The sequence below is a fragment of the Cynocephalus volans genome, chromosome 1, assembly GCF_027409185.1.
Source record: "Cynocephalus volans isolate mCynVol1 chromosome 1, mCynVol1.pri, whole genome shotgun sequence".
NCBI classification, from domain to species: Eukaryota; Metazoa; Chordata; class Mammalia; order Dermoptera; family Cynocephalidae; genus Cynocephalus; species Cynocephalus volans.
Window position 1 is genome coordinate 113100257 of NC_084460.1, and position 27997 is coordinate 113128253.

Consider the following 27997-nt stretch of genomic DNA (forward strand, 5'->3'; position numbering starts at 1 on the left):
TTATGAAACTGAATACTCCATGAGAATTGAGCGCCTTTAAAGTGACGTATAACAAGCATGGAAATCTGCCAGCTCCAATGACTTGCTCACAGGCAGGCTTTTTTTGCTCAGGGATTCAATCAGAAAAGGTGTCCTAAGGCAAGGACTCCCAAACTTTGCTGCACATTAGAATCAGCTGAAGAGTTTTAAAATTCCTGATACCCAGGCCACACCCTACACCAGTTAAATCAGAATTTCTGTGTCTGGGAGCCAGATGTTAGTAGTTTGTAAAGATCCCCAGGTGATTACAATGTGTAGCAAAGTATGGGAATCACGGACTAAATTTTCTAATAGTTGCTGAAGAGGTTCTGGTCATTTTCCTCTGTGACCACTAGATGCCGCTACTGCCTGAAGAGTGGAGAAGTTTCCTAGCACTGTTTTTCCATCAGAGGGGGCATTAAACCTCAGAAACGGATGTTTTCTGATTATGTAGTAACAAAGAGAATCTATTTTGTGTTAGCTTATTTTGAAAGCTCTGTACTTTGGAAGAAAGGGTTTGAATATTGAATAATGCTGAATTGAATACTAAAATAATAAGGCGATTTTTCAACAATTTATCTTCATTGTCTACTCATTTCCCTGGGTTCCTTAGTACAGGAGTGCTTTGGAGGAGTTCTGGTGTTTTGGAAGTTAGAAACACAAGGTAACAAAAGGGTATTATATGTGAAGTTCAGTGCCCCTTGAAGTTTTCAGAACTCTGTGCTCTGTTCCCTTTCTCAGGACCATTCTTTCTCTCTGTGCTGGCTGTCATCTCTGAGTTTATCTAAGTCTTTCTCGATTCTCACTTCCTACAAAACACAAATTGCTGTCTTCTCATTGCATATTTACTTGTCAATCTCTCAAGTTCCCTGTGGTCAAAGACTGTGTTTTGCTCACCCCTGTACCTTTAGTGCCTACCTAGCAGAGCTTCCTAGGCACATAGTAGGTCTTTTGTACAATGTATGAAAGAATGCTTAGGGAATGTGGACAAAAAACCTTGTGAATTAAGCTTAGTGGTGAAAAGTATATGAGAAAGAGGGATTGTTCTTAAATAGGGGCTGATAAAATTGAGTTCAATTTAGGGATCTGAAGAGGAAAGTTGGGTAGAATGCTGTTTTGAAGAATGGGATTTTATGGATTCATCAGCAGTATGGGCTGGGGAAGACTTTACAGTCTTCAGTTTGGCCCTTGCTATGATGCTACAGTTTCAATTTCAGCATGTCAGGCCAAATAGTCGCCTAGGCTTTGATTGCAGCCATGATATCAGCACTTCCAAAGCAGACAATTCCACCGACAGTGGTGATTATTTGAAAGTTATTCCTTATGTTGAGCTCCTATTTTCCTCCCAGAGGTTTCTACTGGTTGATTTGAATTTATGCCTCTGCAACTTCACAGATAGAGATTATAATTTCTGTCCCAGGGCAACCAAAAGGATGAGATCATGGTCTTTTTTTCCAGGCTAAGTGCCCTCAGCTACTTCAAATATATGAAAATATTTCAATATTTTATTTAACTTAGTAATAATAATAAATAATACTAAACTTTCAGGTTCCCTCACCCTCTTCCAAATATGTTTCATAAATGACTCAATGCTCTTTTTAATGATTTGTTGAGAAAACAAATCAGTCTTCCTGGTGACCAGTAGAAAATGACTCTACTCTCCTGATGCTGCAGTTTGTTAATAAACTCAAGACTGATTAGTGACTGCCAAACGTCACCGACATATCTATTTCTGAAAACATCTTCCCCTAATAGAACTCATTTGGTTAAGAATCGCCCTCAGTGCCCCTCTTCTTTCCCTTGATTCACACTACAAACGTTACATGTGTACTTGCTCGGTCATAGATCTGATCAGGAAAATTTGCTCTTGTTTAGAAAACAGGGCCAGTGGTGGAAACTAGAAAGCACTCTGTAGAAGTGGTGTCATGAACTCTAAGGTTCCTGAAGGGTTATGGAGCAATTTAAAGAACTTTTCAGATAATCAGTTCATGAAGCAAGTCTAATTGGCTTTGTGGGTGGGTCAGAAACTCACCAATTCTCTATAAAGTGGGTCCAAGGTAAACCACAGAGCCACAGCACACCTCTGGCCCTTGGTGACTGCCTTCACTCCATGAGGGTTCTCTCCTCCAGATGAGAAGCTGATCATGCGCCCGCACTTTGGCTTTATAGAGGCCTGAGAAAGAAAGTGACAATTAGACTATCAATTCTCATATCATGAACATTTCTGCAGCCCTTCCTTCACTGGCCTTTGATGGGATTATTTGTGTTAAAGTTTGAACTAAAGGATAATGGAATCTAGGGATTGAAGGAGACATAGATTGTCACAATTTGCTCATGTATAAAACAAAGATAAGGTCAAAATGAGATCTATCTCAAAAAATAAATTTTTTCAAGTAAAATGTGTGACAAAGTCCATGCACATAGTAATTATTCAATACGTGGAATGTTGATTGCCCACAAATTTCAAGAAGGTAAAGGTTCTCTCTTTTAATTCACCTTTTTAGTTTTAGCATTAGCAAAGCATTTGGGTACAAAGTAGGTGTACATCCAATACTGGTGGAATTAAAAGAAACAAATGAAGAGGACATCTGGAGTACTGGAACTGTTCTGTAATTGATCTATGTAGTGGTTACATGAGTATGCCCTTTCTAAGTCTTTAATTGTACATTTATGGGTTTATGTACTTGTCACAATACAAAGATCGTAAGAAGTCAAGTCAAATTCCATATGATACTTACTTCCCTTTACAATATTTCTACCTAGTGGTCATTTAGGCATTGCTTGAAAGCTACCCCTTCAGGTGACCTCTTCCAGGATCACCAAGTGTTCTGAGATGATGGGCACAGAACTTGCAAGCATGTGCATTGCTCAGGTGGAGCTGTCCGCTAATGTGCAGGTAGAAGAGTGCAGTGAGGGAAAAAGAGATACTGCCGGCAGCACTGAGCTGGAGTGTAAAATAAAACGAGCAGGCTCTTCAAGTTGAGTGATCTTAATCAACTGAATACCTGGGGCCTTGCTTCTGTGTTTAAAGAAGTGTCTGACGTCAGTAGAGTTCATTTTTCTTTCTTGGGAAATACAACCTTACTAGTACCAAAGTAGAGCTTAGAGATGGAAAGTAAAATAAAAAAAGTGGTACTAGTCATTCTACTGTGTGATATGTCAAGCCTGTTCTAACTAGCTATTTTCTGAAGTGACTTGAGTTGACACATGTCCAATAGAAGTACCTTTGGTTTCCTTCTGCATAGAATGCGATGGCTATGTTTTTTTCACTGCTAGCTTTAGGAGAAATATTTGAAAAATTTCCTGAAGTCCCTGGATTCTGCATAACATAGGGACTTCTGTGTGACTACACATAGAAGGTCAGAGGTAGATGGAGGAATCAAAAAGTCAGAGACCTACGTGTGTACACGTGTGCCTATGTGTGCATATGTGTGATGTATTTGTGTGCCCGTGTGTGCGTGCATGCATGTGTTGTGTGTGAATGTTAAAGAGCAAAAATCAGCAGTTGGTTCTGATTACAATAATTGAAGAGTGATTTGCCTTTGCTGGGTAGAGACTTTTCTGATATAAATTTAGAGATTACTAGTTACTGGTGCTCTCAGTATCAATCTGATTCCATTTTTCTAAAGAAGAAACTTGCGCATTTTCACATAGAAACAGCAAAACAAATGATATTTGAAGCATATGAAGTAAGACAGAAAAGCCTTCCTGGCAAACGGCCTTGGGATCTGGAGTTTCTAATTTTCTAGGCTGCTCGTTCCTGGTGCTGGTCAGCACTCACTCATCTGCACATGGTTGCCATTGCTTCTTGTGATTAGTACCAAGTCTTGGTGACAAAATCTTATCAAAGATGTGGAGACAGTTTAATGTTTTTTCTCTGATGGAATTGGAAGAATTGAAAGTACTTTTAACCACAAAGAACTGTGGGAAGGTTTAGGAAAAAGAAGCTATCAGCTGCTTGAAGCAGCTGGAATTGATTATAGGTGGGTTCACAAGCATCTCTAGGACTAAGCTCATCAAACGGGGAGCATCAACTGTTATATGTCAGGTACGTGGAGGAATGAACAGGTTTTAGCGAACCTGTCTCCATGCATGTCAGTGCTTCTCTAGGAAAATATGTTCTGAAGTTGAGATAGATGATTGTGAACATACTGTTTGAACACAGCCCCATTCATACTGAATTTAATTTTTCATGAAGCAAATGGAACTTGTTAAATTTTATCTTTTTAAAATCTTATTTCTTGTTCATTTTTATCTTGTTTAATTTTAAACTTTCACAGAGAAATCAAAATCCCTTAATTCCCATGTCTCACAAATACATGCTGCTGTTGAAAATAACTCATGTATCTTCCAATATACTATATTCCAAGTATGATTTTAAAAATTCCTTGTGCTTTCCATCTAGCTGATGATTAAGGGTTGGAGAAGCATTTGTGTTGCACTCATTGTTGTTTACCATTGTTATCTTGAACAATGGTAAACATTCAGCCATCATTCAGTTAATTATACTATTTCCAGATTTTTCCAAAGTAAAGGACTTAGAAAACTGCTTTTTTGTGTGGCCCCAAGTTATGCCATTTCCGTGACTTATTTGTACCTCCAGAGTCAATGAGGGGAAGCAGAAACAAAAAACTATCCATTTCTCTTTGTTATTGGGACTGGAATAAATAGCCTGTGGGAAAGAGGTAAAAACTAACAAGAATTTTAATTATCTACAAATATCCTAAACAATGATCATATGCAAATACGAAGTGTAACTGATTTGAGAAAATAAGTGTTCTAAAGTTGGAGCCTTTGGTTTTAAAAACTGTTTAAATTGGTTTTACTTCTTTGGAGGGGGTTAGATTCAGTGCTTTTAGAAATAGTTATATCTTTTTCTTGAAATTGAAGATACATGAAAGGATAATATTATCTTCCACATCTTTCAAAAGCAGAATTCCAGTTAACTTTCAATCAACAATTGATGAAACTGATTCATACATAGTATTGCAGGCATCACTTGCTTTCAAACATTGATCATTTCCAAATATGGCCACTAGGTGGAGGAGAAGCAAAGAATATTTTTCAACCACCTGTCGGATTTTCTTTCAAACTGTGTGAGAAGCGAGCATTTTTGTACCTCAGTTTCAGTGTTAGCAGAGCTCGGAAATCAAATGCTTTCTACACACGAGCTCTTCTAAAAGCGAGAATCTTATCCACAGTAGTGTGTCATGAATGATATATGAATCACTATTAAGCAAAGTGTGCAAGCTAGGAGGGGAAAAACAAAAAACTCAGGAAAAGTTTTAGAACTAGCTTATATAATTCCAAAACTTTAGATTTTATCACATACATGACCCAAACTACTTAGATTTCATATGAAGGAAAGAGATACCTCATAATGTATTCATAATTTGATTATTTCCTTGATTAAGAAGCCTGTTTTTCTACCATTATATATGTTCCTTGGTTTAAAGACAAAAGATGGTAACTATATGATCTTTAAGTGCTAAGTCAGCTGGTTTTCCAAAGGCATTGCTTTGCTTAGGAAAGGACTGGTTGAATTTAACTGTTGATTTATATATTTGTGTGTATCAATTTGTAGGTATAGGTTTATTACTGATGTCACAATTATATACATAAATATATACATATAGATACACACATATATGATAATTTTAGTAACTAGGGATTTGAAGGCCAATAATCCAAGCATGCAGAACACCAGGTTACTTAAAAGCTGTTTCATCGAATCATTTGAATTATCCTAGAACTGAGTGACTTAGGAACTGAGGTTTTTATGTTTCCATCAGATGACTTGACAAAGAATCCGAAGACCTAGGTTCTGGTTCCAGGTCTAATACTAAGTAGCTGCATAATTATGATCAAATCCTTAATATCACGAATCTTTAATCTACTTATCTTTAAAATGAACTAGAATATTTTTATGGATGCTTCCATTTCTAACATTTTCGAATATATGAATTTACTAGGACTCTCTCCACCTCTTGAATTCTTGAGCTCAGAAGTATTTGAAATCCATCAGTCCATGAGTTCTTGGGAAAATGGCAAGACTGAGATAAAGAAAAAAAAAAAAAGCTAACTAAACTTGCAGGAATATATTTACTCACAGTCACAGTCTTAGCATCCATCTCAGTGAATATGAATTCTCCTCCTTCAAAGTCATCATTCATATAAAGGAGAGCACTATAAGAGAAAAGGGACAACCATTCTACTGCTTACTTGCTTACAACAACATCATGATAGAACACTCAGGTCTGGTGATGAACTGACCAGCCTGACTGGCAAGTTTACTTTGAACTAGACATTGAAATAATTGACCCTCCAAACCCTTGAAGGTAAGATCAGATATAGTTTGGGTTTCCCCCTGAATAATTTATTTATTCCACTTATGTTAAAATTTTAATCACATTTCAAAGCTTATGTCACATTTAACTTTCTACAATAAAACATAACTTGATTTAACTTAATCTGGGCCCATGAATCTGCCCAAAGTACTTATATAATTGTGACTTCTTTCCTTACATAATTGTGACTGTAAAGGATGCATTTTTCTCTCCCTAACTAGCTGGAGAGTTCCTTGTGGTCTAGCCTAACCTTGCAGATAGGGGGCGCTCTATAAATGTTTTTGAATGAACACAGTCTGGCAATAATTAACATACTATTATGCATGGTGACTACATCTCCGGACTCCTCTTTACACACTAAAATATCTGTCAATAAGATACAACATTCTTTTCTTCTGAGTTTCTAGTTTGTTATTTATAAAATGCAGACATAGTTCTTCATGCGTGTGAACACTGATAAGTGATGTGGTAAGACCCCTGTTATGTGTTGGAACACTATGCCCTTCAGTTCTCCGACTGAGATACACATAGGACAAGGGATATGTTTCAGTGAAAACAAAATGATTAAAAAAAAACATAAATTTTACATTTTACATTAAAATAAAAGATATTTTGTGGACTAGAATACAAAATATACCTTATTTTTTAAATATAAAAATGAGATGATGACAACAGTTCTCAGTTATGACAGCTACTTCAGGAGATTACTTAAAAATCTCTGCCTCATGGAGATGAATATGATGACAAGCAGAGCAGAAAGCTTTCTGGTTGCCATGGGGTTTTGTTAACTGTTGGATAAAAGCTTGGTTTGGAAGCAGATGCTGGCTGTACCTATAATCCCGGAAGGTATAAGCGGGAGGCTCTTTCCAGCATTCATTGGCCTCTGGATCCAACAGGCAGTTGTCAGCATGGATGGGATGACTGAGATCATTTCTTCTATCCTGCTGACCTGGCAGAAAAGGGAATGGGGAAGACTGAGAAACTGACAATTTGACTGTCTTCTCCCATTCTCTGGGTCCTCCACAAGCGTGGGGTGACAGAGCACAGGGTGGAATAGATGGAAGAACAGTGGAGTCAGGAGACTCTGGCCCACTTTCGATGTAAACCTGATGTGAATCCTTTTTAAAAAGTCTCTGCCTTTTTAAGAACATTTCTTTCAATAACCGCTTCATCGTCTATGATGCTTGTGGATGTAATGGCCACTGTGATTGTCCGGTTCCTGGTTCCTCGAAAAGGGAAGCCTGGAGCAGAAGAGCATTTTTCTGCATGACTTTGGCAATTAGGAGAAAGGGACTTGAAAGAGAAAATGTGCAAAAAGAGGGTCTTCTAAAACTTTAGGCACCCAGAAAGGAGAAAAAGAGAAGGGAAGAGTAAGAGTTTGTAAGCTTCTTTAGTTTTAGAAATCTAGAACTCTTCTAAAATATTCTTCTAAAATGTAATAGGGCCTTGTTTTGCATTGTTTTCTTTTGGTTGTTGAAAGAAACAAGTTCAGGTTATGGAATCTCACCAGTCAGGGCTGTTCTGCAGACCATGTGTGTATAGGAAAAATATAGGGTTGAGTTCAGCATGAAATAGGATTCTACGATCTTCCGAGCCTTCTCACTGATGTCATAAAACAGACGGGCGCTCTTCAGTGGGACTCGGCCTTCATAACCAAACTGAAAAAAATAAAAACATTAGACACCGAGTTGACTGGAGGACTTGAGAAAAAAATAGGCACTAGGTTTCATTAAGCCTGTGTAGGATAGTCGTTTCTGTGTGGACCTACGGGAATACTACTACGTGCTTGTGGCTTAGGGTTAGGACAGTGAACTCCTGAAATGAGCTCTTCCCAATCACAGAGGGGAAGTTAAAAGCTAATCGCTCTCTCCTCTCTTCTCTCATAATACGTTCGTCACTCCTCGCTAACAACACTTGGCAGGAGAGAATAATTACTTGTTAGGGTATGTCTCCGCTACTACATCATGAACTCTTTGAGGACAGGGCTTGTATATTTTTTGTCATGTACAAATTTAGGATATGTAAAGTTTGATAAATTGATGACTGAATAAAGAAATGATTCAAAACAACGAAAGTCCCATTTCATACTTGCTCCCTTCAACTGACCCGATGATGTAGGTATGTATTCTAAACTCAATTCTCTTTCCTGTTTCTGCCGTTCACAGAAGCTCCTGGATTGACACTTAGAAACCCAAACTCAAAAGAAATTTCAACTTTACTTTGAGCGCTTTCAGGACAGTTGCACCTTCAAACTTTTCATTGGGCGTATGGGGTGAAGTTTTTCCTCTGTATCCATCACCGACAAGCATGATTCCCTGGAAGCAAAATGCACGAAAGTACTTTGTCAGTGCTAACTATGAATTTATCGTGTCTGTCTTTCTGCCTTGGCTGCCAGAAATCTGAGAACCAAAGCCAATGCTCAGAACCATTCCCATTTTATTCTAGGATCCTGGGATAATTAACTCTTCCAATCAAAAGAGATATCTTTATTTAATCTTCCTTCTACATTTCATTATAAAATAGTTTCATTTGTCATAGAAATAAATAGAATGCAAATGATCAATATATTAATTTTCAATTAAAATAAAATGATTTTCCCAGTGACTTTATATGATAGGCAGGGCACTTGCTGGATGGCCATTGTCCTAGTAATTAAGCCACTAGCTATTCCAGATCCCACCTGGAAAAATTAAAATCATCCCAATCCAAAGGCTATGCAAGTGCCTTCACAATCAATGTCTTTTTCCTAAAGAGAAATTTCAGGCATTATTCCCTGCTTCAAATGAGACCAGGACCAAAGCACTTCCAGGCTTATGACAGGCTAGCACAATAGGGGTCCCCTTCCCCTCCAGGTCCTCACACTGGCCACGCTGTGGAGCTCTCGGCACTGTTCTTCTGACAGGACATTATCCAGGAGAACTCGCTGAGTCCCGTTCAGCTGCTCCGAGTTGTAGACAAATGTGACGTTCTCGTAGAGCAGAGGACCACCTGAAGGGACAGAGCACATCATCTTCGCTGTTACCCTGTCCCCAAGGAGGGGAGCACAGAATACCCAATAGCTTTCGATGTGCAGTTTTGGAGACTGTTTCCTCATGAATATTTGAGAATACAAAGACAAATTACAAATTAGGAAGCTTGATAAACACAATATGGATTCAGGAAAAAGGCAAATGTCTGGCTACCAGGTTTCCCCATAATATCATAATAATATGTTACATTTGCATAATATTTTGGTATGGGTAAACTATTTCTTCATTTGGTTCCATTGATGATCGTAAAAAGTAGACTGGGCACCTTATAGAATTCTTCTCTGAAAAGACCCAACTTCCTCCACAGCCCCTCATTCGCACCTGTTACATCACAGGCAATTACTTGATTATGTGTTTGTGTCCCCCAGGCATGACATGTACACCTTGGTTTCACTGGCATCTAGAGCAGTGCCTTTATCAGGTAACTCAGGTAGTCACACCTAAGTCACTGGACTCCTCCAGTCTTCTTCCCACTGCTTAAGTGACCCTAGATTGTCTTGCTTTGGGGGTATTTATTTTTCTCTACTGTCTAGGCAAAATCATTACATTGCTTTTGCTATGCAGGAGGTTTTCTTGTAGGCACCTGCTCTGTCCCTGGAGAGAGCCCATGACTTTATAAAATCAGCCTCATGTAGGCTCTTCAGAGGGTCATGCTTTTGGGTCACATTTTAGGTTGTGAAATTACATAATCCAAAGTTGACGAGGTCCTTTCCTCAAGGAGTAGGACTGAAGGACAAAGCCTCTGGTGGTGAGAAAATCTTTAGATGTAGCAGAGAGAAACATCTTGACCCAGAAAACTGAAAAGAAAATACCCCAGTGCTTTTCTACTCTATATAATACTCCTAAGAGACCTTGTATGTGCCTGTTCCTAACAGCAGCTCGCCAGCAAGGGAGGGGGGTGGGGAAGACACCACTCTTCTCTTTCTCCCCCAGTCTAGAAATGGCACCAGCTCATTAGTCTAAAACACATCTGTTGAGGAAGAAGAGACCATTAAAACTAGTGTCTGTTTTATCTCTGTAAAATGTATTAGCCAAACTAGGGAACAGTACTATCTAAGCGTTTACTAGCCTAGTTAGGATAAAAGATTCACTACAGCCCATTATTAATGTAATATTAAAAGAATGAGACAGTGTTGTGCCATCTTGAGTGATGCATGGTTACCTGTCAAAGCAAAGGTTCCCTTAGGGACTTTAGTGCTGACAAATTATTTTTACCATAATTTTATTTTTCATATTTGCAATCTATGTAGACATTATTTTTATAGTTCAATGCAACTATAATACCAAAAAAATTAAATAGATTAAATAAAAGCCAGACCATAAAACCAACTAAATTCAAAGTAACAATATTAATGAAATGGTTAATGTTATCTTGTTGAAAAAGAAAAGCCACATTCCACATGAATATTCTACTAACTGATCTGGCCCAGGTTGTTTTGAGCCAGCATTCCTTATAGTACTTTTGGTGTATAATGACTTCTTCTACCACAACTTTTCTCTCCTGAAGCTATTACAAAATCTTAGTTTACCATGATGAAGTTTGGCCTTCATTTGGTCCTAACATATTATTTATAAGTTCACCCTACCTCATTCATGGTTAGTCTTTAACCAATGAATTATTACCAACTGGTGCCAGTGTGACCACAGCTGCACTCACACCCACTGAGATGTGAAATCTCAAGCAGTATGTGGCTATAAGGTGGTCATTCAGATGATCCACTAATTGCCTCTCTTAATGTTTAAAATTGTCATCAAAATTTATAAACACAGAATTTCTTGAATTCCAAGAATATATCCAAAAGCTCACAGTTTCTTTATCACATCTTTTGAATAAATAGAAAAATATATATGTTTTACTACATTTCAATGTTTTTCAAACTTCATCATGCTGAAAAGTTTTTGGGAAGTCCTGCATTAAATAAAATTTAAGAGGATTTCTTGGAACTTTCAATATGTGAACAGGCCTTGTGAATCTCCAAAGTAGTGATATGGTATGTAGCAGTTCTCAGCCTTAATTGAACACAATACTCGTCTTTCTTTCTTTCCTTCCTTCCTTCCCTCCCCTTCCCTTCCTGCATCCATTCCCTTCCCTTCTTCTTTCCTATGACAGAGAGACTCTAAGATGGTCACCAATGATCATTGTCTCCTGGTATTCATACCCTTGAGTAATCTGCTTTCCACAAGCGTGGATGGGTCTGGAATTTGCTTCTAACCAGTAGAATATGGCAAAGGTGATGGGATGTCAACAGTGACACAATGTTACCTAAGATTGTGACTTCTATCTTACTAGCAGACTCAGTTTCCTGTCTTCCCAGTTTTCATGCTTTGATGAAGCAAGTGGTGGCACAGGAGAGGCTCACATGGCGAAGAATTGAGGCATCTTCTGGCTGACAACAAACTAGGAACTGAAGGACCAAAGCCCACCAACCCTTTAGGAGCTGAATTCTGCCATCTAACATGGAAGAAGATACTTCCCAGCCAAACCTCAGAAGAGACCCCAGCCCTGGTCAACAACTTGACTGAGGCCTTGTGAGAGACCCTAAGGCACTGGACTCAGCTAAGTTGTCCCCATACCCCTGACCCACAGAAACTATGAGATAACAAATTGATGTTGTAAGCTACTACCTTTGTCCTAAATTTTTTCAGAACAATAATTTTTTTTAAAAAAGTGGTCTCTTCCCCTCTCATAGAACTTCTTAATATAGAGCACAATTTGGGAAAGTTTGGTCTAGTCTTTGTAGTTGATTAAGATTCATAGTCAAAGTGAGGCAGGCTCTCTCTCAAATATCTGGAAAAGTGAACTGCGTATTCTACTCCAAACATTTCTTGAATAAGAAAGACAAGAGACTTTTCGGTTCACTGAAAACCATTTGCTAATATAAAATTAAAATAGTAAATAGAACACAGACAAGGGCTTTAGTGAACTAGGTTGGCTTGTACTTTGCCAAGTTTTCCTCCTTTTTTATATTGAGGGTATGTTATTTTAAATATAATTAGCTTATTTTTACAATATGATTTTTAAAGTTACTAAAACTTATAGAAAAATGCCTACCAGTCTTAAGCTCTGTCAAGTATTTATTATTATTATTATTATCATTATTATTAAATTAATAAACTATGCCTGGAATATTATGTTGAGTTCTGACTAGACATCTTAATAAGCATATGGCATAATAAGGTATATATAAAAGAGGGCTACTAAGATATTGACAATTCCCCTAACCATGCTGTAAGTAACATATAAAGATCAGGCAAGTGCCTGTGGAAGGGAGGGAGGGAGGGAGGAAGAAAGTGCCACGTGGAGTCTCAAATATCTAAATCCTAACAGGTTCAGGGGGAATCTGTATTAGACATCTGCCTTTCATGCAGCTAACATAATCACAAAGCATAGAGTTTTATTCAGAAATTTCCCACACATACATTTAACAAAAAAACAACCAATTACCTACTCACTAACCAAAAGGGGAAAAAAAAAAAAAGGAAGAAATAAACCCTGCCATTCAAAAGTCAGTCCACCAGCCTACAGATGACTAGTAGCACAGCAGACAGAAGAAAACATTGAAATAAAAATAAAAATGTAGTCCAATAAATTGTGGTTCCTGGGGCCTCATTTGATGACTTCAGCCAGTTCTTAACCACAGCCCAAGGAGATTTAGTCAAACAACTTAATTCTTCTCTCATTCATGAAGTATGTGCCTGGCTCTGACTCTCTGACTGCAAAAAAGAGGGATCATCTAGAAAAGTACTGCTTTGTGTTACTGCCTATGGCTCATGGCAAGAAGAATCATTTTACCCTACGTATCATAATGCCACGCAGGGCATGATGGGGTTGTGTACATTAACGAGGCCTATAGGAGGACAGCCCTTATAGTTTACAAAAAAGATGTTCATCATCTCAAACAAGTTATCATCCTTCTTTTACAGATAAGGATCACAGGGCCTAGAGAGATGAGTTTCTAGTTCTCTATAACTGTGGAGCACATCAGACTAAGATAATCCTAGAAGCAAAGGCTCCTGATCCCAAGTTCAATGTCATTTCTACTAAATCCCCACTGACTCTGGGATCTTTGATTACCAGACAGAGGCTTTCCAATTACGGTGTACGAAGAAATATATTTGGTCTTTGTTCCCTTTGGTCCTTTCACAGAGTTCTTAAACCCTTGGAATTTCCTGAGCGATAGGAATATCTCTTGTTATTCATAATGAGCCCATCTTGATCACACCTGAGTTTATGCTAATGAGGTGACTTAGGGTAGGGCACCTAGATAGACTCAGGATGGAGTGGGTCACCAAGTGATTAGTGTTGAAATATTTAGGCCCATCCACAAATATCTGGGAATGGGGTGGGGAGGGGCAGAGCTGGAGATCAAGCTCTATAAAAATTCCTGAACAAGGTTTGATGTGCTTCCTGTTTGCTGAACACATGGAGGTGTTGGGAGAGTGGTTTGCTCAGAGAGAGCATGGAAGCTCTGCTCCTCACACCCCCCACACCTTGCCCTATATACCCCTGCATCTGGCTGTTCATCTGTATCCTTTATCATATCTTTTACAATAACCAGTAAACACAAGTGTTTTCCTGAGTTCTGTGACCCATTCTAGAAAATTAATCGAATCCAAGGTGGGGGTTGAAAGAACCCCAGTTCTTAGCCAGTTGGTCAGAAGGTCGGTCAGAAGTATAGGTGACAACCTTCTACCTGCAATTGGCCTCTGAAGTGGGGTTAGTCTTGTGGGGCTAAGCCCTCAATCTGTGGGATCTGACACTGTCTCCAGGTACGTAGTGTCAGAGTTCAATTGATTTATAGGACACCCAGTTGCTGTCTGCTAGAGAACTGTTTGATGTGTAGAGAAAAAAAAACCCTATACATCAGGTCCCTGAAGTGTTCTCTGTTGAGTGGGAGTACAGTAGAAAAACAAGTTTCTTTTAAGACCAGTAGTTTCCCAAAGAACATTTTAAGATCCATTGGACAATTCAACTAAGAAAATTCTTCAGAAATTGTGATTTGAGTAGCTCTATCAGTCATGATCTTTCTCCATCACATGTTGTCTTCTGTTCTACTCTTCCCATTAACCTTCCAAGCAGTTGCTGGACATCAGATTCCCCGGTAGCCAAAAGAAAAAAATGCTTTGAAATTTGGCAACTGCGCTGGAGTTTCCCTAACATTTACAGCAAAGTGCTGGCTTTTTGGCATGCACTTCCTGGGTGATTTCTCAGCTTAAAAAGCAACATGAACTCTGGCTGACATGCAGCTCTCTGGCAGTTGTAAAACGGCTTGGGCTTTGTGGCTACAAACTGAGGTCCAGGTCAGATTAGATGAGCACATTATCCTGTTTACTGCTTCATACTGACTTGGAAGCTAAGGAAGGAAAGGGCTGGGAAATGCGAGAACTGTGCAGCCTGAGTTTTCAAATCAGCTGGAGGAACATGCCAACAAGCTCTCTTGGGGAAAGGAGCACTGCACTGTACTCGTACTTCTTCTCAATGCAGGTTTTTGAAAGCCTCTTCTTATATTGCAATTATTTAATCAATAGAGGATATGTTGTGGTTATCTAGAAACTTCTATGTTCCATGCAGCAGGTGAAAAAGAGAAAATAGGATTTGGATTCAAAGGTCTAGGTCCAAATGTCTGCTTAACCTGCTATAAGCTGTGAGACTCTGGAGAAGTCACTAAGTCTTCTCACATGAGATCCTGCTAGTATTAAAATGAATTGTGTCTGAAAAATGATAAAACATACAGAAATAACAACAATTGTTAAGAATTACGACGGCTCTTAGTACTAGTATTGCTAATAGTTTATTCGTATAACAATTGTTGGCTCTATTTGAAAACTATTTTTGGCAACACTCCATCTGTGTCTCCACTAATTTTGATCTTATATAAGTAGGACATAATGTTCTCTCCCTCCATCTCTGTGCCTTTGCTACGTTTGTTTTACTCACTAGAATGACTCTTTCCCCACACCTGTTTATTCAGCCTAAATTCCACTTTCTCTGAAAGCTCTGCTCAGGTCTATGTGCTTCAAGTGTCTTAGGTTAACTAACATAACATTCCACGTGACCTGTGTTCTCTCCACTTTCCTCTGATAAACACTCACTGGCTTTGTGACAGAAGTAAGTCATGTGGCCTCGATAAGCCACAGGTATTTAACCATGACCATATAGTCCCTGCCTAACTCACAGGACTCCTGTGGGAAACGATGAGGGAGTAAATTTAGAAGCACCTCTGTTGGAAACCAAAGGTGATGATATACAAACCTGAGATATTCCTGTCTTAGTTTCAGACTTTTATGAACTGTAGTAGCTTAGTCCTATTCTTTAGTTTTCAGAGTGTGGGTTCTGCCTTTCTCTGGATAAGAACTGGTCTAGCCTTAGCCTCTCCTTACACTCCTTCAACAGACTGAAAGCACACAGGTACTTACCTTCTCTTAGGTCTCGTTCTATCTTGGGTGATGACTTTTTTCCCACTGACAATCCATAAACTTCTGCCCCCTCCACGTTCACTCCTGAAGGGACTCTGCCCATTCAAACAAAAATTGAAATGGCAATTTTCCACTGAATAAAGATGTTCAAAGGCAAACGATAGTTTACCCAGGTAGTCTATGATTCTATGTTGCATATTTTTGTTGTATACAAGTCTACCTCTTTCAAGATCAAATTAAACATCACTGCTCCCATGAAGTTTATTTCTTCAAGAAGTATGGCATATTTCACTCTTTTAAATCTTTTTACCATCGTCTCTTAAAATTAATTGTATGTATAACTCATCCAACTTCAGATTAAACTTTAGTTCCAACATAGCAGAAAAAAATTGTCATGTGCATCTTTATAATGCTCACAGTTTCGTATTGTGCCGTGAGCATCGAGTGCATCACCGAACAATGACTGAATTGAAGTAAATTGTGTTCTAATGGAGTAGCTCTTGACTATTCTGATACAAAAGACACAGGTTTGTGTCAAAATTTGCAAACACACAAACCATAGCAGAATGTCCTTTTAATATATACAGACTGAACAAATCCGAGTGTACATATATATTCTTGGATATCCTGCAATAATTTTGGGCCACCCAAGGGTTGCATCCTTATAGCCTAGAGAAAGTCTTCAAGATTTTGAGTAAGAATATCTGAATCTTCCAGTCCCTTGTGGTGAGACTCTAAGCAAGTCTTCTGCCTTGTCAGGGCTTTAGCTTCCCAATTTAAAAATAAATAGGCCAGATGATGTGATCTCAAACATGGAACTCAAACATTCTATAAATTTGAGTTCAGATACGTAAATTGACTTTTACTGTTTTAAAAAACAAGCCCTCCTAATTTCTGATTTAGTTAGTGATACCTATATTTTAGCTTGCAGTATAACCTTCTTAACTTCTTGATTTCAAATAAGTACAGCAAAAGAATCCACCATCCAAAAGCAGCATCCAACTTTATCTGATTTGGAATTTCAGAATGTTAGTGCTCTGCGATCACCTGATTCAACCCCTTCATTTGAGGAAAAAACAGGAGACCCAGAGAAGAAGACAAATTACTTAGCGTCACACAAAAATGACCTGGAGAGCTGGGACCAGGATGCAGAGCTCCTAATTTGCAGCTTGGAACTCTTTTTCTTCCTTAAATAAAAAGTTTGTGTTTCGAATGGAGGACTCACCGATTTTCATCCTGTCGTCCTCCATATCTGATCCAATAATTCTGTTTTAAATTAAGAAAAAACACACTGTAATTTTGTCACTAAAACATCATTTACAAAAACAAGATTTAAAATATAATATGTATACTCAGAACACTCAAAAGACCTAAAATATTAGGAAAGTTACATACTATAGAAAGATACAATATATTTTTATTTAGAAATTTAATAAAAAGGAAGGCCAAGGTTGATGAAATTTTGGAAAAGACAAAATGTAGACCAAATGGACTAAAAATATAGTAAGGAACCGGCCTGGGCATCCATCCTTTGGTCCAAGAAAGTGATTTAGAATTTGGTGGCAGAAAGATACTTGAAAGATCATTCAGTCAAACTCCTTTATGATTAATCATCTGTATAAGATCGTGAAAATGCATAAGTGACATTTTCTAGTGTCTCTTGGGATAATGCAATTAAAAAAAAATAGTAAGTAGGAACAGATATAAATATATTAGAAGTATTAAATTAGATACATTACATTAAAACTAACCTAATTCTTTAAATATGCCAATGAGAACAAGACATAACTAAGAAAAATTAAAAAATATGCAAATAATTACTTTATAAACATATTAACATGTATCTTTTTTTATAAAATAACTTATACTATATAAGAAACTTACATAGAAACAAATAGATAAATAAACAAAGTCCATGCCCAGGTAATTCAAAGAGGAGGAAAAATAATTAATAATATGTGGAAAGATTATTCTTGCTGGTCATCAAAAGAATGCAGATTAAAACAGCAAAGATGTATCATTTTGTACATAATATATGAGTAATACAAGTGATTTAAAAATATCATTTCTCATTGCTGAGAAGTTTGTGGTCAGCTGGTGCTTAAGGTGTCAGAAAACTCTCTTAGAAAAGTAATTTAGTTTCAGGGACGGCCCGTGGCTCACTTGGGACAGTGTGGTGCTGATAACACCAAGGCCATGGGTTTGGATCCCTTTATAGGGATGGCCGGTTAGCTCACTTGGGAGACCATGGTGCTGACAACACCAAGCCAAGGGTTAAGATCCCCTTACCGGTCATCTTTTTTTTTAAAAAAAAAAAAAAAAAAGATATTTAGTTTTAGAAACTTTAGGACCTCATATCCATTGATGGCAGAACAATCCCACTCCTAGGTATGTAGTGAAGGATGTAGTTTAATAGAGAGAAAAATACTTAATGCATCAAGCATAGTAGAAAAAATAAGAAATAATTCAAATGTCCAGCAGCAGGAGAAGAGTTCATTTATTTATTGTACATCAACTCTGCATATGTAGCTAAAAAATAATTTTAAAAGTTGGACAAATATAGTAATTGCTTATGATATCTTTTAAAATAAAAATCAGGACACAAATCTATTTATACCATAGTATTAGTTCTGCAAAAAGTATGTCTTTACACAAACAATAATCAGAAGACAACATAGAAAAGGAGTAAAGTCAGCATGATGGGGAGTATAATTGTGACTGATGTTGTTCTTTTTGAAATTTCTTTAATTTTAGGTAATAAACAGGCATTAAGAGTAAATGTAAAATGTTGCATCCAGATTTGGAAAAATAAAGTCATTCTAAGACAAATGAATCATGTACAAAATACTTCTAACCAATATATTTGCTTTCGACTTTGGGCCTCACTGAAGTGAAAATCTGTTAAACTCTTAAAGTTCATCTCATATGTGGAATAAATATCTCCAATTTTTAACTCAAGGAGGGTATCAGAATCATCAGCAAATGGGAGTGGGGAATAAAAAGATAAGTAAGAATTCCACTGACTAGTTCTTTTAATAAACATTTTCTCTTTCCTCTTTGCTCTTACTGGTTCAGTATATGAAAATCCCAGACTCTCTGCAGCTGATTTAATCAATTCAGATTCCAGTTTATGACGTTTCACAAACATGGTCAAATCCTAGAGAAAGAAAGAAAGAAAATTTATGTTTAAATAATAGGTAAGAGATATAACATATGTTCGCATGGAAATTTTTTTGATTAGGTAGTGATAAATGAGCTAACAAACATTCAGAGCTGCAAAAAAAAAAGCTGTCCCATCTCAACAGATTTTCACAAGCTGACACATATGAGAAGAAAATGCTTCTGGAATGAATAATTAAAGTTTGAAGGAAATGAGTTCTATCTAACTAAATTGTTAGATATCTTTGATAGCAGTGGTATATTTCTATCACTCTCGCCACAGCACATAGCAGAATTAAGAGTTTCTTCTCAGAACATTGGTCTCACCTCTCTGGGCTCAATGGATGCTGAGTCAACGCTGTCATCCAACAGATTCTCATAGTATTCCACATTGTCTAGAACATCCTCATCATCTGGATGGAACAGAAGATAGGCCTTGGCACACTCCAAGGCCTTCACATATTCACCAACTGAAAGACCGAGGAGTTGTGGCATTAGAGTCAGCCTAGGTCTGCCCAAAGGATTTTAAAGAGAGACTTCAACATGTCTATAGAGGTAAGCATTAAACATCAATAATAGGGAATATAACTGAGGTTGAGCAGAGTGAGCAGAAACAGTACCAGACAAAAGGAAGGACAAGATTTCAGGTATTCAAAAGGGATTACCTTTGGTCTGCTTTGGTGCTATATGTTTTGCATAAATTATCAAAAGTGTCCTACCTGAAGATGTTTGTTGACAATTTATATTATTTAATATAGATAAACAGAAGAATTGTAGGAGTTAATTTTGATTTTGGTACTGAGTCTGAGTTAAGTAAACATCCTGAAGATGACCTTGTACAAAAATGACCAATATACATAGGTATCATTTTGTATGTAATGTATGAGTAATGCAAGTGATTTAAAATGTTATTTCTCATTGCTGCAAAGTTTGTGGTAAACTGGTACTTATATGCAAAGTCCTTCAGAGCCCCACATGCTCTGGAGGGCCCTCCCTCCACCCCCTCACTATACAACTACAGGAATTCCAACAGTAGCAAACTACTAAAGGAACTGATAAGAATGTTTAACTGTAAACTCTTTGTTATAGAAATAGCTATTATAAGAGGATTGTTTAGAAACATTTAGCTATTATAAGAGAAAAATTTAAATGCTGTATGTCTTATTTTCAAATAGGCCACAACATTGGATTTCTTTCAAAAGTATTTTCCTCCAGATATATCTGCTCAGAGATGGCTCTGATTTTTAATAAAAATGATAAAAATTAACTCTCAGTTCCTTTGAATTCACTTCTCATGACTGGAGCTTGAGTGCATACATGATTTATTGTTTTCCATCAGCGCCAGGATAATGAGTAATGTTTTGCTTTTGGAAAGGAAGAGGATTTTTGCCAAAGTAGCTTTAAAATGTTGGCTTAAGACTTTTTCTTATTATGATTTTAAAAGGGAAACACTTTCTTTACTGATGCTGGAGATAGTGAGAGATAATGAGAAGAGCAATGAACCAGGAATTATGACTTGTCACTAAACTAGGTGACTTTATGTGAGTTGCTTCTTTGCGAAATGAAGGCATTAAACAACCTGATACTTAAGACCAATTTCAGAAATCTGAATTCTATGCTCAATCTCTCTTCTTCTCAGTAAGGTAAGAGAAAACGAAACTATGTTGAAATATTAATTCTTACCTAATGGACTAGGGAATATCTAAAAATTTACTTATACATTCGTTGATGAGCAATGGAAAATGTAATCCAGATGGAGGAAAATTTGGCAACATCTATCAAAATTACAAATGAATAAACCATTTGACCAAGCAATTGTACTTTTAGATATTTATCTTATAGATATTTGCATACAGATGTGCAATGACAAATGTAAAATATTATTCATTTGAATGTTGATTGTAATAGCAAAAGATTATAAACAATTTTCCATCAGTATGGAAACACATGAAATAAATTATAGTACAATGATATGCAGATGTAAAGAAAAATGAATGAGAAAGATCTCTATATACTAATACAATTAAATTAACCATATAAACTTGCCAAGATGTAACCACTTTTGGCCTAAGAAAATAGTAATTTCCTAAGTCTAACCTACTAAAAAAAATCTGACATGTATTAAGTGTAGAAAACAACGTAAAATTAGTGTGAATAATATGCTAGCTTCTGTGTAAAAGAAGGAAAAATAAATCTGTATGCATGGGTAAGTACTTGTTTTTCTACAAAAGTTTGAAAAGGTGAATAAGAAATTAGGTTGTAGGGCATGAAACTGGATGGTAAAGACAGGAATGAGAGGGAGGCTTTATAATATTTGGTCTTTAAACTATGTGAAAATATTACCTATTAAAATTAAGTTAAAATTGTTTAAAAATCATATAAAACGTCAGTCTAGTACAGTTTTCAGGAAATTATCACAGTATTTGCCCACTTATGGTTTCACTTTCTGCTCTTCTTGCCTTGAGCTGCAGTGATGTGAGATGAGAGAGAAAACACATAAACGCCCACAGCAGTGGACTAAATCACAAACGTGCAATGTCTGTAATGATGAACAGTAACCCCACAAAGGTCTTCACGGATGATCCACGCTTTACCTCGATAGTAGGCAAACTGTAGGTAGTCATAATGCAGAGGAAGAAAGTTCTCAATTGGTGAGAGGCGGCCAGGGCGGGTGGCAAGTTCCCTCACGCATTCATGCTGACAAACCAGCACCTGCATGAAGTGGTCTGGAAGACAAGAGGCAAGAGGTGTGTCCCTGGCCCCGTCTGCCTGCCGAAAGCCCAAACTTCAAAGTCAGGGCCACGTTTACACAGGGCATTCCTCACCTCACCGTAGTCTGAGAGAGAAATCATTATCCTCACTTTGTGATGGTAAAACCTTTCCACAGAAAAAGCACAGTAGTCCCCCATTATCTGCAGGAAATACGTACCAAGACCCCCAGTGGATGCCAGAAGCCATGGATAGTACCAAACCCTTTCCTATCCAAGTCTTCCACTCATAAATCGAGTGCCTTTTCCATCATAACAAAGCACTTATCTTTCACTGTGGCTGTAACTTTTGCAGTTTGAGATGTGACAGCAAAACTAGCACAAATTCCTTTTTCCTTCTTCACAATTTCACGGACAAAAGATTCATTCTTACCATAGATCTTAGTAACCTAGGCATACAATTTTTTTTCCCTTCCTTATTAAGTTGAGAATTTTCACCTTTTCACTTAGAGAAAGCACTTTATGGCTTACTTTTGTCATATCTGAATTGCCAGCATCCCTACTCTTGCGCTTTTGAGCCATTATGAAGTAAAATAAAGGTTACTTGAAGACAAGTGCTGCAAAAGAGTGACAGCCAATCTGATAACCAGCAATCCTAAATCCTCTGGCTCCTGTTCTTTTCTGTATCCTGCACTTTTATACCCTTTTTTCTACCTCTCCAGAGAGGGATATAAGACGTTTCACCCCACTCACACCTAGTTGAATGTTGATTTTCTTATTTAACAATTTTGGGGCCTCTCTGGATACTTTAGATGGCCTGAGTGTCATGGAATCAGGATGGGAAGTTTAGATTCTGGTGATTTTAAGGAATAGTTCAAAGAAAGGAGCTGCCAGGTACATGGAGAGTTCAGACAGAGAAGTGAGGCAGAAGCGCTCTTTTTCCTTGTCAACATTTTCAAAACAAATTTTCCTAAAGGAAAATAAAAACATTATTTCTTTACATCTATTGATCAGAACCTTATTCTACCCCATTACAATTAGTCCATCACTTGGACGTTGCATATTTTAATACTGAAGGCATTGTACATTCTTTAACAGAGACTGGTAAAGTAGGGAGATGGATGAAAGCTAGAGAATGTTAAGCGTAGGGGTTTTCATGGCCCCGTTAGCTCTAGGCTCTATCTCATCCAAGCACGACATGAGGAAACCCAAGTGGGTAATGTCCCAGAGAAGAAAACACCTCCTACGTTTTGCCTGAACCCTGATTTTCACAATAAAGATAAGTACACTTTTCCAGAAAGAGGGTGTTGCCGTCATACTTGTGCTCAGTAGGTTCCCTTGAAGATGATGATAAAATCATTTGATTTCATAGCCGTACAATTTAATTTACCACAATTGCCTTCTTTCAAAACCTTCTCTGTTAGTCAGGTTTGGCTTGGATCTCAATGATCATGCAGAAGGACCCCAAAACACAACAGGAAGGAAATGCTTTTTTTGGTGTGAGAGAAAATGTGCCAGTTTTGCATAACCTGTCTAACTCCATCCTGTACAGCACAGCTAACAGAATCCCTGAAGTCCACTGGTATTAACCCCAACTGGGAGAAGTGAAGAGAGGAATGAGTTCTATTTGTTTGATTAGCATGTCAGAAATAAATAGCTAGCTGTTTTATTTCTTAAGGAAACAACAGCAAACAACTTTCAAATGTTTTCTCCTAGTTAACTGTCCATTCGCATTACTACACAGTCCTTCTTATTCCAAACGACAAGCAAAAGGGAAAAGTGGGCGACACATCCACCAAGAACTCAAAATCTGAATGAGGATGTTTTTCAAGGCAGGATATAAATAGCAGCAAAATAAGAGTGAAAAAAAAATTATAACTTTTAGAGTTCCAGCAAGCATAGCTAGTAGTAAATAACTACATGCAGGAATTATTTGTATTTTTCTCCAACTTTTAATGTCTCTTCTAACTATAAAATTCAAATATTCTGGCTTTCTAATTCATTCTGTATTTTATTTTATTTTATTTTATTTTATTTTTTTATTTTTTTTAATTTTATTTTGTCAATATACATTGTGGCTGATTATAGCTCCCCATCTCATTCTGTATTTTAAAAGAGAGTTTTACTCCTAGTTTAGGGCAATTTTGAACCAGACAAGAATTTACATAGTGAGAGTTGTCATATTACTTTTTCTTAATTGTATTCTTTGCCTCCTTTTTTTTTTTTAAATCTCAAATATCATTGAGCAATTAATGTCTTAATAAGTTTGAGAACCAAGACACTTGTGCAGGAATACTTTTAAAAATTTCCTTCTCATAATAAATTAATATGCTTCAAATTCCCAAGAAGACTTACCATATGTCTGTAATTGATAATATTTGATTTGGATTTATGTCTCTAATTTATAATATTTGATTTGGATTTATGTCTCTAATTTATAATATTTGATTTGAATTTGAGGGATTATAACTTTTTTCTTCTTTTAAAACACTTTTCTTTATTAGAAGTTGTGGTGGTGTTGGTGGTAGCTGTGTTAAGAATTAGAGACCCTGAGTTAGGAGACCCCTCTTCTTTTCCAGCAACCGACATGTTGTGGTGACCCTGAGCAATCACTAAATGCTAATCTGTGGGAAGCTGTCAGCCATTTACCCAAACCAGATCTAGGACATTTGTCAAAATTGTCTCATTTGTCAAAATTATCCCATTGATAAAGGCAGGTATAGAGGTGAACATGGGGGTAGAGTCTGGGCACAGATCCCCACAAAACCACAACACAGTAAATTACAATAAAGGAAAAGCCTGCCCGTCCCCAAATAAAAATTAAGTACAGAGAAATGCTCAGCAACTATAATGTGAAACACAGGTAAAAATGACATTCAAATGAGCAGTGCTCACAAAAATGTAGAAAAATGGATCTGGCACAGGCCCAGTGAAACAAAACTTTTGAAGAAAAAATCCTCAGTAATTCAGATAATTGTATAGCTTTTAGGTGAATTGAGTTGATTTGGGGTAACTGGTGTGTCACAAATTGGTCATTTGACATACTGATTTTCAGTTTACTTCCTAGTCTAAATTTTAATAGCTATTTTCTAATTGTCTCTCTAAAGAACCTTAACAATTTATGATCTACATTCTCACAAACATGGAGTATTATTAATCTTTTTTCTGCACTGTGACTGGCAGATATATCAACTCCTCCATTCATTCATTCATCAACCCGTTTATTTAACCAATATTTACTAAGCATCTACTATTTCCCAGTCACTGTACTTAGGCACTGAGGATTGAGCACTGAACAATATAGGGCTTTCACCAAATGTTAGAGGAAAACAACATTTTGAAAGTCTGCAAGTAGAAATGAGCATGGCATATGCAAGGAATTAAAAGAAATGTAGTAACAATAGATCAAAGAGAGAGAGAGAGAGGATGAAAACATATACAAGTGCCCGGCCATGAAAGTCCTTACTAAAGTTTGTGTATTTTATTCCAAATGGAATGTAAACCATTGGTGAATTTTAAGCAAGTCTATGAGCAGAATTTTCTATTTTTAGAGACTGTTCTCTCTGTCTGTGTCTGTCTGCAAAACCTGAACAGGACAGGGGGGCTGCAAGGAGGCAATCATACTGGGTTAGTTAAAATAGACTGTTGATTTGAGCCAGGGTGGTAGCAAAAGGGGTGGAGACAGCCAGGAAGTCTTAAGTGTTGTAAGGAGGTACCATCTATCAAAGTTTGGTAACAATCAGATGGGAATAGGAATTGAGGAAGATGTTGAATTGAAAGATAATTTCCTGGGATTTGGTTTAAGCTACTAGGTGAGTGCTGCTTTTTTAAAGAGACAGGAAACCTTAGAAGTTGGTGAGAGCAAAATGACTTCATTAATTTGTATTTCTATAAGTACATAAACTTGAACATTGTTTTACATATATATATATATATATATATAAATAACTAGGAAGACAACAAATATTTGGTAAACATTTATTATTGAATAAATTAACCTTTGCCCATTTTTAAAATTGTGTACACCTTAAAAGTACGGGTTCTAGACTCAGAAAACCTAGATTTGATTCCCAGCTTCACTTTAGTCACATTTCTGAGATACAAATTCCTCATTTAAAAGAGGGAGAGGAGAGTAGATAATACTATTTTTCTACAAAGAGCCGTTTAGAGGATTAAAAAAATATACATATACAAAGTGCTTGGTATGTTATAACTGCTACATAAGTGTTGGTTATTACTACTACTATTATTAATTAAAATGTAAATTATTACCAATAATAATTTGCATGCTCCCTTAAATATGAAGGATGTTACATATTGCACACAGGTATTGATACTCGACTCTGCACTCCACAGATATGTATGATCAACTATGTTACAACTAAAAAAAAAGTTAATTTGTAAACACACATACACACACAATATCAAGGATATTAATTTTTTGCCTGTAAAATATTTTACAATATTTCCATTTGTCTTTTGTAGATTAGCTTTGTTTATTGTATAAATCCATATTTATAAATTTCAAGTAAAGTCTACCTGTTTCTTCATTTTTCTTGTCTTTTGTTATGTTTAGAGGAGCTTTCTCTCTTCATATTATACAAATATTCTCTTACATTCCCTTTAACAGTTTTAATTTTTACATTTATATTGTTAACACAAATAGAACTTATTTTTGAATATGGTGTACATCAGAGAACCCACTTTTCCCCGTAAATGGTTAACAAGCCAATATCTCCAATTACTGTATAATGCATGTTATCTACTATTTTAAATGCCACTTTGCAATATATTAAATGCCCATATATAATAAAATACTCTATTAAGTAATTGAAGAAGACTATACAAAATTGTTCACTACTACATTGTTTATAATAATAAAAAACAGCAACTTCCCTAGTGTTCATCAGTAAAGCCCTGGTCAAATAAATTATGAAGTACCAATATAATAGAACATTACCCAGCCATTAAATGCAATATGGTAGATCTACATGTACTTACATGAGACGAAGTCCACAATATATTGTTAAGCATAAAATAAAACAAAAACAAAAAGTATGTTGAAAAGCACTATTTATAGTATTGCTCTATTTTTATGAAAAATAAAACAATAACTATGAATAAATACATAAATATTTACATAACGCACTCAAAAAGTTTGAGAGGACAATCACCAAAGTTTTAGCTACATAAATTTAGCTATGGGAGACTGGATGGGATAGACTTATAAAAGCTTTCAGTTTGTACAATGTATACTTCTATAGTGTTGGAATATTTTTACAAATTGCATGTAGTATTTTTATAATCAGAAAATAAATCAAGGTTAAAAATAAGCTTTACCTGCAATGGCTTCATAGAGTCCAGCTTTATACCTTAAATACTCATACTCTTCAAATCTCTGAGGCCCCTCACACAGACTTCGGCATTCCATATCTTCACTGAAATAGTCTCTTAAAGCTTGTTCAAAGTACTTGATAGCCTCCTCAAAGTCATCAGCCTCATAATGTTTAACTCCTGCACTGTAACTTTCCTGCAAAAAGAAAAAACTATATTTTCGAAGAGCAGGATATAGGCAGACTCAGGATCACTTAGGTAGGTGGGGTACTGTATTCTTGTGCTGCAGAGGGATAGAGAAGGGTTGTGCTGGGAGATAAAGTGTGACTTCTCCAACTTCAAATAAATTGTAAATGAGAGGGGACTTGCCAAGAAATTAGACTGCTATGGCACCAGTTAGTTTCATTTTCTTCCTGAGCACACATGAGACTGTATTTCCTATTCCCTTTGCCTGTAAGTGGGGCCATGTAGCAAGTGCAGGACAACAGGTGTGGGGGAAGTGACATCCTCTTCCCTCATCCTCTTCTTAATGGGCTAATGTACACTATGTATAGCAACCCAGCATCTTTCATGTGATCCTGAAGCTGAAAGGAGGAGAGCTTTGCCATGTACCTTTTCCCTTTAAAAGTCCCATCTCCATGAGTACAGAAAAGCGTCCCAGGGCTTTAAATTTAGCCTCTTCTAATTAGGCCTTGCCCAATTAAAAAAAAAAAGTCTTCCATCTGAAATCTTCCTCTCATCTTTTTCTGCAAAGATTTTCAAGGCCACGCATTGAGAATGGTGATGCCAAAAATTGAAAAACAAAAACAAAACCCTTTCAACATGAGATTTCAAGTACTATTTCCTAAACAAAGAATTATGTGTCTTTTAAAAGATTCGATAGAAAACAGTAGTGTGACCCTGAATGATTCACATGGACTTCAACTCTCAGGCATAAAATAAAAGCACTGGAGAGGAGTGAAGGCTCAGAGGGGGTTACATGTAT

General features: G+C 36.8%; 1 protein-coding gene across 1 annotated transcript in view; it reads right to left on the bottom strand.

Annotated features, from left to right (window-relative positions):
* P3H2 (prolyl 3-hydroxylase 2) overlaps positions 1–27997 on the bottom strand; it is a 148601-nt gene that overhangs the window by 3590 nt on the left and 117014 nt on the right. Inside the window, exons 3-14 of the mRNA XM_063101853.1 lie at positions 27019–27208; positions 21565–21696; positions 19298–19440; positions 18879–18968; positions 17037–17077; positions 15812–15906; positions 9226–9353; positions 8585–8680; positions 7873–8023; positions 7197–7314; positions 6129–6204; positions 2051–2191 (exon numbers count right to left, since the gene is read on the bottom strand). Coding sequence (XP_062957923.1) covers positions 2051–2191; positions 6129–6204; positions 7197–7314; positions 7873–8023; positions 8585–8680; positions 9226–9353; positions 15812–15906; positions 17037–17077; positions 18879–18968; positions 19298–19440; positions 21565–21696; positions 27019–27208 — 1401 coding nt within the window. The remainder of the gene's footprint in view (positions 1–2050; positions 2192–6128; positions 6205–7196; positions 7315–7872; positions 8024–8584; positions 8681–9225; positions 9354–15811; positions 15907–17036; positions 17078–18878; positions 18969–19297; positions 19441–21564; positions 21697–27018; positions 27209–27997) is intronic.